Source organism: Salvelinus alpinus, chromosome 33 (assembly GCF_045679555.1).
Source record: "Salvelinus alpinus chromosome 33, SLU_Salpinus.1, whole genome shotgun sequence".
Lineage (NCBI taxonomy): Eukaryota > Metazoa > Chordata > Actinopteri > Salmoniformes > Salmonidae > Salvelinus > Salvelinus alpinus.
In genome coordinates this window covers 16,956,486-16,967,969 of record NC_092118.1, presented here as the reverse complement: position 1 = coordinate 16,967,969, position 11,484 = coordinate 16,956,486, and the positions used below count along the sequence as shown (strand labels likewise).

The 11,484-nt window shown below is 45.1% G+C and overlaps 1 protein-coding gene across 3 annotated transcripts in view; it reads right to left on the bottom strand.

The window, feature by feature from the left end:
* Positions 1 to 1,220: 1,220 nt before the first annotated feature.
* The window catches only part of LOC139562936 (AT-rich interactive domain-containing protein 3B-like), a 63,388-nt gene continuing 53,124 nt past the window's right edge, over positions 1,221 to 11,484 (bottom strand). The window contains exons 5-10 of one of the 3 annotated variants that reach the window (XM_071381125.1): positions 9,849 to 10,032; positions 7,770 to 8,023; positions 5,997 to 6,269; positions 5,311 to 5,352; positions 5,116 to 5,208; positions 1,221 to 5,010 (exon numbers count right to left, since the gene is read on the bottom strand). In XM_071381125.1, coding sequence (XP_071237226.1) covers positions 4,826 to 5,010; positions 5,116 to 5,208; positions 5,311 to 5,352; positions 5,997 to 6,269; positions 7,770 to 8,023; positions 9,849 to 10,032 — 1,031 coding nt within the window. In that variant the 3' untranslated portion in view covers positions 1,221 to 4,825. The remainder of the gene's footprint in view (positions 5,011 to 5,115; positions 5,209 to 5,310; positions 5,353 to 5,996; positions 6,270 to 7,769; positions 8,024 to 9,848; positions 10,033 to 11,484) is intronic. The other 2 variants (XM_071381126.1, XM_071381127.1) reach the window with 2 other exon arrangements.

Here is an 11,484-nt window from a genome sequence, read left to right as displayed (position 1 = left end):
CAGGGCTTGACACACTTCTGAAACAGAGAAGGATGAAAAGGAGAACCTGGTGAAGGAGTGCACAGGGGTATCAGGCAAATTCACAGGGGGCTCAATTATACCTTTGACCTTTTCAAATAAACTGCCTGCATCTAAAAAAATGCTGATTCAAGGCTTTCAGAATGGAGGTTCTCTCAGTTACAATCTGTGTGTCTACCAAGAATTGTTTGGGAAGCTGTGTATCTTTTTTGCACTCCAAACCTTTCACTACTTGCCAGAATTTGGATGGATTATTTAAATTATGTTTAGTAGATTTCAGGTAGTGGTCTGCTTTCAATTTACGGATCATAGCCACACCCATATTTCGAAGACGTTTAAAAGCCATCCAATCATCTGCCAAACCAGTCCCTCTTAGTTTAGCCCACATAGCATTTCGTTCCCTTATGATTTTTGTAAGTTCCTTAGTAAACCAAGGGTTCTCGCTGCCCTTAATCCTGGATTTTTTTAAAGGGGCATGCCTAGTGCATACATCCTGGAATGCGTTGTGAAAGTAAGAAAAGGCTAGTTCAACATCAGGGATTAATTCCATTCAATGCTAGATACATCATGTAAAAAACCTTGAATATCAAACCGCTTCCAGTTTCTTTTCGTAATGACACGTGGAGATTTCTTAGGAATTTTACCATCTCTCACACAGGCAATAGCACAGTACATACATACCCCAACCAGAAGCCATGGATTACAGGCAACATCCACACTGAGCTAAAGGCTAGAGCTGCCTCTTTCAAGGAGCGGGACTCTAACCCGGAAGCTTATAAGAAATCCCGCTATGCCCTCCGACGAACCATCAAACAAGCAAAGCGTCAATACAGGATTAAGATTGAATCTAAGACCGGCTCTGATGCTCGTCGGATGTGGCAGGGCTTAAAACCCATTACAGACTACAAAGGGAAGCACAGCCGAGAGCTATTGAGTGACACGAGCCTGCCAGACGAGCTAAACTACTTCTATGCTCGCTTCGAGGAAAATAACACTGAAACATGCATGAGAGTACCAGCTGTTCCGGAAGACTGTGTGATCACGCTCTCCGCAGCCGATGTGAGTAAGACCTTTAAACAGATCAACATTCACAAGGCCACAGGGCCAGACGGATTACCAGGACGTGTACTGCGAGCATGCGCTGACCAACTGGCAAGTGGAAGGAAATTCAAGCCACACTTCACAAAAACCACACACATAGATAAGATATAAAGTAAAACTTTATCATGACATACAAGTTTAAAGCCCTGAGAACCATATCTTTATTACTAATGTGAACAAAACTGAATGTCAAAATCACTTTGGAAAAGTGCTCCTCTTTTAAATACAATCAGCACAAACCAGTTTTACAAGCATTTACGTTGTCCCAATTTTGTTTTAATCAAAAGAGAAAACTATAATATCATTATCATGTCCATAATAATAATAATAATAATAACAGTACAAAAATATGCACAAACCTCACAGATTTATATACGGAGCATTGTACAAGCCAAAAACAACATAGAATTGATAAATGAGGTATTCAATAACCACTTGCATATGCACTTGTATTACACAGATCAGGTTAGATTTAAATAATAAAAAATCTAATAAAATCCAAACCATCCAGGGACAAGGTTCTGCAGACTTTCAACTTCACAGTTTCTTGAGTGATGTGACCTTGCCTGTAACTGATGACAAAAATCAAAATGCGATAAAAACCGAACCAGTCTAAAATAGCATTTAGCAAGTCAGTAGAGACAGCTTTTGGGTCGTCCAAGATTTGCATTTCGATGTGTCCCTCAGTATACATGCCAATTGCATAACTTCAATATCAAATGCAACAATGACTGCAGTCCAATGCCCTGAGGTAAGAGGTAGGGGGTCTTCAAGAGGTCTCTCACACACACACACACACACACACACACACATCAACAATTGTAGCCCACATAAGCCTGAGCTGTAAACTGAATTCCCAGTAAATATGGTGCTAACTTGTTGCCCACCTTTGTCATGGTGTGGTCTTAGAGGACAGCACCACCTGCAGTCTCCTACATGGCATTACATGGTTGTTACACACCCTCCTCTAGCATATTCTGAACTTGCTCTCACACTCATACACACGCTCCCTCTCTCATGCAAAGGCTGTAAAGGATGTCAGACAGTCATTGACTAGACTGATTGGAAAAAACAGAAATGTCCGTTTCTAAAACGAGAGAAACGAAAAAGGGTTTTTGTGACACCACCTAAGTGATCAAGCTAACTCGGTCCATCAGAAGAAGAAAAATCTACACAAATAAATAGCATACCTTGGTTTTGAAACCAATAACATGAACGATGAATGCCTTAATGTCTGATTGAATTCATAAAGATAATGGAAATAGTTTACGCTTCAAAGGATTAAGCTTGAAGATAAAACAGTCATTCCTAGCAGAGAGTCCTGAAAGGTTCACTGTTCTCTCACAGCTGATTTTAAGGCAGCAACTACATCTTTCACCTTTATTAAATGTGGACATAATATTTCATCACGATTGCAGGTGTCTCTTTAGTCATTGTATATATGGTGTGGTGGTCCTGTAATCCTGGCCGGTGGTCTGCACCGCAAAAAGCCAACAAATAACAACTAAAACACAGCTTACTAAAGGCAACAAGGCTGCCCACCTCAGAGATTTCAGGGGTGAAAGGTTTAGAAACAGTTAAATGCCTCACAGATAATGCTAGAAATTCATTTAATTCAAATCATGTTCTATTAAAAATGCAGAGTAATTACCTGAACAGTATGAGAATGGAAATACTGTAACTGTGGATGTGTCTGAGAAATTTGGGAGGCCTGAACTTTGAATTGAGACAGAAACCAGTTGTCAAAACAGCTACCCTTTCTGTCTTATTCAATGTAGAGGTTAGGCCAAAGGGCCTTGTGTGTCATGCACTGTTCACTGCAGCATAACTCACGGAGGTATATCCCTGGTATGTCAGGTGTTGGGTGCCATGCCAGGCAGAACCATACCGGGCCCAAGACTCAATCACAGGTAGGCAAAGGTCTGATTAAGAAGCTAAGGAAAGCAACATGACCAGAGCTGACAACTTTAACAACAGGGACTATAGAAGATGGGCTAGCATGGAACCCATTCTTTACTCCACTGTATCCTACCTAGTGGTTCAGCTAACCCACAGCAGCTAGCCCATAACAGCCTGGGCAGGAGACAGGGCTAGTCTTTGGTATTCAGCTGTGCAACGGCCAGAGGCTACCACACAGCAGAGGATTACGGTGTAAAATACTGGCCACCTGATTGTACACATGCAGAGCAATACTCTTAAATAGATTTCGTCTCATAAAATGCAGTATGAAGTAAACCAAACAAATACAGAGAAAACCGGAGGAGAGCAAGCCCATCCCAGTTCAGCTTGGTATAATAATGTGTCCCCAAGAAAACCCAGTAGTCAAGTCTACGTATGTAGTCCAGCATTCCGGAGGGGTCCACTCCTGTGGACCGTTGCTCGTCGCAGGGACTCAACCCACCAGGTCAAGTCACGCTGGCTTTGCAGCAATGAGGTATGTAGTGTACGTCTCCTTCTAGAGAGTCTGAGGTATTCCTTTGAAGACAGTCTGTTAGACTTGCGCATTCTTTCAGTGGAATCCTTTTTTTAAATGACAAAGCGAGTCCATAATAAGAGACTTCACGATGCTTCCTGAGAAAGGGCCCTCTCCCACACGGAGAGGTGAATATGAGGTTTGAAAAGGTATGTGGTTAAAACACTTCTGGTCTGCCAGTGTTGGAGGAAAAGCATTGATGGGTGATATGTCTCTCCTCTCTGTTGAATTGAACTAGGGACACACACTGATCCCAGAGCAGGGACCAGAACACCTTCATTACCTTTCTGATTATTATTAGATAGATGCGGGGTGGTGAGCTTGGGGCTTGCTAGTCCTAAACAGATTGACGGATCAGTCAGCTCTTATAACCTCAATCCGTGTGTGAAAAAACATCCAAAGCTAATTCTGATCCTTAGCCCTTTAGACACATTGCCCATCAGTTTCTTGTGTTAGATTGAAGATTAAGTACATCATTCCAAATAGGCTATTGATTGTGGGGAGTGACTACTGTATATGAGGTATTACATGGCGATCTGTAGGATCAATAAAGTAGTGCACTCAGAAGCAAAAAGGCTACGGCCGTCGTCATGGCAACTCGAGCGTTGTGATAGGGTTACTGTATGAATGCGTAGGAGGTGTGCTGAGGTGAGTGAGGTTCCGTTGTGAAATTACCAGAAATTCCCCTGATTTCAACAAGATCAAAAAGGATACAAAAATAAAGTTAATTCAGGTGAAGTATACTACAGCTCCTGAGGTAAAGATACCACTGCAGGTTACTTGATTTGAGGTATGTAAAAAGATAACTAAAAAAATAGTATTAATAATAATAATAATATTAATTCGAAAAAACTAAAATCAAAAAAACAAAAAGCCAACAAACAAACAAAATAAAACTCTTCAAGTTCAGTTGTGAACACCTGTCAGTGGGTTTTGGCTGAGCTCTTTGATTGTGTTTAGCATGTGTTTGGGATAAGAGTGTCTTTGAAATGCATGTGTGTATGTGTACATGTGTGTAAAATGCATAGGTGTGTGTGTGTTCATGTTCTCTTGAGATGTAATTGGGTGTGTGAATTGTGTATTCATAAATGGGTAGCCAAGGTTGACAGGAGCTATGAGGTATTTGTTGTGCACCAGTTTCTTTTTTTCTTATCGATTTATCAATGTACTGTATTCATGCTAGGCCTCGGTGTTGAGGAAAAGCCTGGAGAGTGGGTTGTAGGGTGGCCTGAGCTAAGGGGAGCCACTGGTGGAGGGCTCGGCAGAGCAAGGCCCCTTGGAAGAAGAGGAGGAGCTGGGACTGTGGCTGTGGGCAGAGGTGGCGAACCCAAACCCAGCGCTGGGTCCAGCAGGGGGCACTGTTGCTGCAGTGGACACACTAGTCCCTGGTGTGCATGATTTCTGTGCAAACAGGGTTCCTACAGGACAGAAGGACAAACAGAATATTACAGCAAGATAAACAACACAACCAAATCAGTTTATTTCTTACACACACGCTCACACGTGCACACACACACACACACCTGAATAGAGTGTGCCGTTGACCTCCACAGACACACTGATGCTAGCAGATCCATTGGTGGAGATGCTCAGAGCCATGTCCTGCTGCTTCTCATCTGGAAAGAAAGAGAAAGAGGAAGTGTAAACCACTGTGGGCAGAAAGCAGAATCAGGTACTGTACAATAGCATGCAGTAAGTGAGAATTGGGTGTCACGAACATTTCCTTGTGGGTGTCTTGCAGCATACATCTGCATAACCCACTGAGGAGAGAGAAACACAATCATGTCACAGTGACCCCAGGAAAACCCAGGAAAACATTCTGCACTTCCCCTCTCAAAGCTTTTCTTGTGTAGCAGTCATAATGCGTTGATTGTTGTACTCTCACACACACATTCAACACCCATACAGGCTGAACCTCTACTGTGTGTGTGTGTGAGAGAGAGAGACATGGGGAATAACCAGCATGTGATAACATTAAGGCACCAAACAAAGCATGAGTTATGACGTATATACAAACAGCCAGAGGCTGAGCTGAAGAGGCACAGGTCAGTGAGTCAGCTAGCAGTGGCCTGGCAGCCTTTATCTCTGTTGTGCAGTGACCGCTGCCTTGCCTTTATAATGGCTTTTAAATGTCATCCTCCTCTATCTCACGGGGGAGCGGAGGGAATCTGGTGTAGGCTGTGCGTTTTTTCACGGTGCTCAGAGTCAGGCATCGAGGGAGCTTCAGTGTACATCACTAGTGTACTTAAATGTATGCGTTTCCTTGAGAAAATGACTACTAGTGCATATCAAGCAATTACTCCAGTCTCGAAAACGTATAGAATGTACTGCATGTGTCGGATACAAACTGACTATGATATGTAACTGTATAGAGTGCCCAGGGGGAGTCAGTCTGGGCACGTACCTCTAGCGGTGGCGCTGTTGCCCAGGCGCAGGTTCATGGGGACCTGGGAGGCCATGGCAAGCAGGTTGTGTTGGAAGGCCTGCTGCATCAGACGCTGCTGCTGCTCCTCTGCCAGGCGTGCCATCTTCCTCTCAGGGCCCTCGCCAGTCTCCAGCTTCTCCCTCAGCTGTTCCAGAGTGGCAGCCCGCGCCAGCCCTGCCACCTGCTGCTGCCCCAGCGACAGGGACATGGAGGTACCACGAGCCGCTGCCATCAAGGAGGGGGTGATCTCTTCTAAAGAGAGGCAGGGTAGGACATGTTACTTTCATGGATACAAAAATGAGAATAATTTCAGTATTGTAAAATATTAAGAAAAAATTGGATAAAATGACAATTTAACGTAGTAAAATGAGGCCAAAGAAAGGGAGGGAGATCTGTTGAAACAATAACTACCTCTATTAGAGAAAGAAAAAAAAACACAGCAATTATGTGGGCCATTATACAGACTTTTCTGTAACTGAGCAGCATTCCAATAACATCAAAGGCAAGATCAGATAAGAAAAACAGTTAATGGTAGTGATCCAGCCAGATCCTATTGATGAGGACAGACAGTTGTAATCCAGGCTGGCCGTAAAGTGACCTGCTGTCTGTGGGAAACATGTTATTAATCAGTAGTAAATGGTTAAGAGACAGTGAACAGCCCAGGGTCTCAGACGCTTTGATCACAAAGGGAGTGCATAGCACATTGATCATCACACAATCTACAGTACAATACACACGGGAGAACAGTGGAGGCTGCTGAAGGGAGGACGGCTCATAATAATGGCTGGAATGAATGGAATGGCATCAAACACATGTAAACCACATGTTTTGTACTTTTAGCCCTTTTTCTCCCCAATATCGTGGTCTCCAATTGATAGCTACAGTCTTTTCCCATCGCTGCAACTCCCGTACGGACTCGGGAGAGGCGAAGGCCGAGAGCCATGCGTCCTCCGAAACACAACCCTGCCAAGCCGCACTGCTTCTTGACACACTGCTCGCTTAACCCGGAAGCCATGCGCACCAATACGCAGGCTCATGGGTCTCCCAGTCACTGCCGGCTGTGACACAGCCTGGGATCGAACCCAGGTCTGTAGTGACGCCTCAAGCACCGCGATGCAGTGCCTTAGACCGCTGCGCCACTCGGATGGTGGAAACCATGTGTTTGATGTATTTGATACCATTCCACTTATTCCGCTCCAGCCATTTCCACGGGCCCGTCCTCCCCAATTAAGGGGTCACCAACCTCCTGTGCTGCAGATATTACATAACACAAGGCCTGCCAATGAGTGTAAAGTGTGTAAAGTACAAAATACTTCTGTAAAGGGCCATTAAGAAATCAGAGCATTTCTTCTTGTAATACTTGTACTGTACATAATGTCTGACTCTCTACAGCCTGTAGGCTGTGGTGTCTAATCCTATCCAGACAATGAAAGAAAATTCTCCTGTAGTTCCTAACCATTGCGACAGAGAGCGCTACGGCACTATGGATATTTGTTGAGGGTAGCGCTCCGATCAGTCCGATGTGCAAACCCAGAGCGCAACTCTCACTTCTATCTTATTTGAACCCAAAAGAGAGCATGGTCTTTCGTTTCCTTTTGCCGAGATGCCTACTGTGTGTTTAGGCTATATCTTAATTCCACTATTTATTTGAATTAATACACTTATAATTATTTATAATTATTATTTATTTTCCAATCTTAATCCTTTATTTCCAGTTTTTTATTGAGAAGTTGCTGATCCTTTAATACTCACCTTTTTTGAGAGAGTGGATGGGTGAGGCCAGTAGGCCGTTGAGGCTCCCAGCGGCCCCGGCCCCCAGTGCAGACAGGTGCATCTTGGGAGAGGAGAGGATGTGAGGGGCTGTGCTGGGGGAGAAGCGGAAGAGGCTGCTGCTGTAGCTGGGGCGACGGCCCTCCCGGCGGTTACTGTCGATGGCCGCCTGAAGCTCGCCTGGCGAACTTAGACCTTTCCTCTCACACTCAAAGGGATACAGGTACTTCATGTACCTGAATGAGACAAACATTAAGATATAAGATAGGATATGCAATTTATCGACTTACAGTCATGCGTGCATACATGGGTCTTCAGATCAGAGTACACACACACATTATATATGCAAACGTATGTGGACACCCCTTCAAGTTAGTGGATTTGGCTATTTCAGCCACACCCGTTGCTGACAGGTCTATAAAATCTAGCACACAGCCATGCAATCTCTATAGACAAACATTGTCAGTAGAATGGCCTTACTGAAGAGCTCAGTGACTTTCAACGTGGCACCGTCATAGGATGCCACCTTTCCAACAAGTCAGTTAGACAAATTTCTGCCCTGCTAGAGCTGCCCCGGTCAACTGAAAGTGCTGTTATTGTGAAGTGGAAACGTCTAGGAGCAACAACGGCTCAGCCGCGAAGTGGTAGGCAACACAAGCTCACAGAAAGAGTCCGCTGAGTGCTGAAGCGCGTAGTGGGGTATCAACACTCACTACCAAGTTCCAAAATGCATTTGGAAGCAAAGTCAGCACAAGAACGTTGGGAGCTTCATTAAACCGACTTCCATAGCCAAGCAGCCGCACACAAGCCTAAGATCACCATGAGCAAAGCCAAGAATTGGCTGGAGTGGTGTAAAGCTCGCCGCCAATGGACTCTGGAGCAGTGGAAACGTGTTCTCTGGAGTGATGAATCACGCTTCACCATCTGGCAGTCTGAAATCTTAACGCTACAGCATACAATGACATTCTAGAAAATTCTGTGCTTCCAACTTTGTGGCAACAATTGGGGAAGGCCCTTTCCTGTTCCAGCATGACAATGCCCCCGTGCACAAAACATAAATGGTTTGTCGAGATCAGTGTGGACGATCTTGACTGACCTGCACAGAGCCATGACCTCAACTCCATCGAACACCTCTGGGATGAATTGGAACGCCGACTGCAAGCTAGGCCTAATCGTCCAACATCAGTGCCCGACCTCACTAATAATGCTCGTGGCTGAATGGAAGCAAGTCCCCGCAGCAATGTTCCAACATCGACTGGAAAGCCTTCCCAGAAGAGTGGAGGGGGGGGGACCAGCTCCATATTAATGATCATGACTTTGGAATGAGATGTTCGACGAGCAGGTGTCCAAATACTTTTGTTCGTGTAGTGTAGATGCAGTGGCAGAGAAGTCAAAGTGTTACCTAACAGAGACCATGGTATGTAACAGCCTATGAGCGTGCAGTAGCATCAGCAGCATTGGTATTTTTCCACCCCATAAAAATTTATAAAAGCGAAGCGCATAATAGAGAGAGTAAGAGAGAACACTGAGGATCAATACGGAGTGAAGAGCACTATCCATTAGATAAGACCAGTGGACCGTTGCTGCTGGAGAGAACAGGCAGGCTGAGTAGGCTAGCATTAAAAATACATAAAGGTTCATTAAGGCTCTCTGGTATACAGGCAGCAGTGTAGAAAGCTAAAGCCCTACACAGAGGCTTACAGAACGCAGAGCGCTCGCCCCTCAGTGAAAGCCCACCTCAATTGTTGTGAACTCTGACCCAAATCACATCACAAAATCTACTGGATCAATGGGCTCCTCACACGTGTGATGTAATGGCTGGAGGATGGAATGCAGCGAGAGAGAAGGTGAGTAGTTAAAAGAGAGGGATGTACACACACACACACACACACACACACACACACACACACACACACACACACACACACACACACACACACACACCTAGGGTCAGGATGAATGGACACATGCAAACAGACACACACATAGACGTCACAGAAAGAGACACACATCATAGGGACCCCCGACTAAGCAGAATGGGGTAGAGAGAGAGAGACTTACTGTGTGCGGAGGGTGAAGGCAGCAGAGGTGATAGAGGTGGGCAGGCTGAGGCCCTTGGTGATCTCTCTCCAGATCTTCTTGTTGATGACCTCCACCAGGCCGCCCTTCTCTGTCACCAGCTTGTAAAGCATGTACAGGTCCAGAACCTGCTTGGCCATGATGGGGATGCGGTTCACTGGAGTCCCTGAAGGTAGAACCACACGCATCAATAGGGATCCAAATATCCTGTTGAAGTGACATTGCTGAAGGAACTGGAATGGTGTGGGTGAGGAGGCTTGTTGCACGTTTTAACAACCTAAAAAAAGTCAACTGTTTTTTCTTTACTCAATATTGTCATAGCACTGTAACGTGCTTTGAACAGTTAATGAAAGTACATTTTCACCCCCCATGGTTTGCTGAAACAAATACACAGGTGATATCGTTACTGCCCTCGGTGACAGAGGCCCATAACTCAGAGAGCCGGTTGAATTAGACTGGGAAATGTAAACACATCGGTATAAAAATGACAAAGAGAACGTATTAGCCAAGTTAAGGCAAAAACAGCTTGACCTGGAAAGAGGGATTTGCAAACAACAAAGTGAACCTGCTCCAGATTTTTGATACAGATGCATTAATCTGGTTAACAGCTTATCTGCAGTAAAGCGTGTAGAAAGTGTGTGTGTCGGGGGGGAGGAGGGAGGGGCGGGGAGGTGTAGCCTAGCCCTGGCCTAGTGTGCACCAGCATAAAAAAAGTGCTACTCTCCAGCCCCGACAGGGATTGTAGGTCTGCTAATCCTTGGGCGGGGGGGGGGGGCATGGTTAGCCCGGTATAATGAAGCTTATTTAGGGGATTGTGGAGAGTAAATCCACACCCCTCGGCTGTTAGCTGTTGTGCTAGTGCTGCCTGGGGCCTGGTGCTGAGTGGCTGCTGGGCAGAGAGGACAGCCAGCCTGAAGCCAGCCTGAAGCCAGGTCAGCTTTGTGGCACGGTGGTTAATAGCAGCCAATCCTTCCAGCCTCCGCAGGCTGCTAGCAGCTCTAACCTGGAATAAGACCCATTAATGTCTTTTTTAAATAGCAATGTGATCAGGCCAGGAGATTAGCCCTGGTCCTGATTCAAAGTCTCAAGTTAGCGGCAGCCAGTCAGTCCACTCCTCCAAGGCACAGGTTGTCTTTAATTAAACCATTAGAGTCATTGGCTCTGACTGGAGGACACATGGGCAAGCTTGTGTAAGTGTTGCTAGCTAACTCTGAGGCGGGGTGTAGCTGCAGAGGCATAACCTCTCATCTCATGTCAGAGGGAAATGTGTGTTAGAAAACACTGCAGACCCTTACGACTAAAGCCTATATACAGTAGGCCATCAACAAAGCCAGCGGTAACTACAGCTAGCTAAGCTAGGAAATCAGAATCCACTACACCTACGAGACAGTGGGAATAGTCTCAGCTTTTCCCGGAATTCAACATTCTGATCTCTAGAGACAATTAACAGACTCCGAAACAGAAAGTACTTTTGCCAAAATAGCCACGTTCTCATCTATAGTACAGTAGTAGTAGTTGAAGTAGTAGTCGATGTCGTAGTAGTAATAATAAATAAAACAAATCTGAAAGGAGAAAGACATTTCACAAAACTAGGGTACAATATACACATAACATAAAA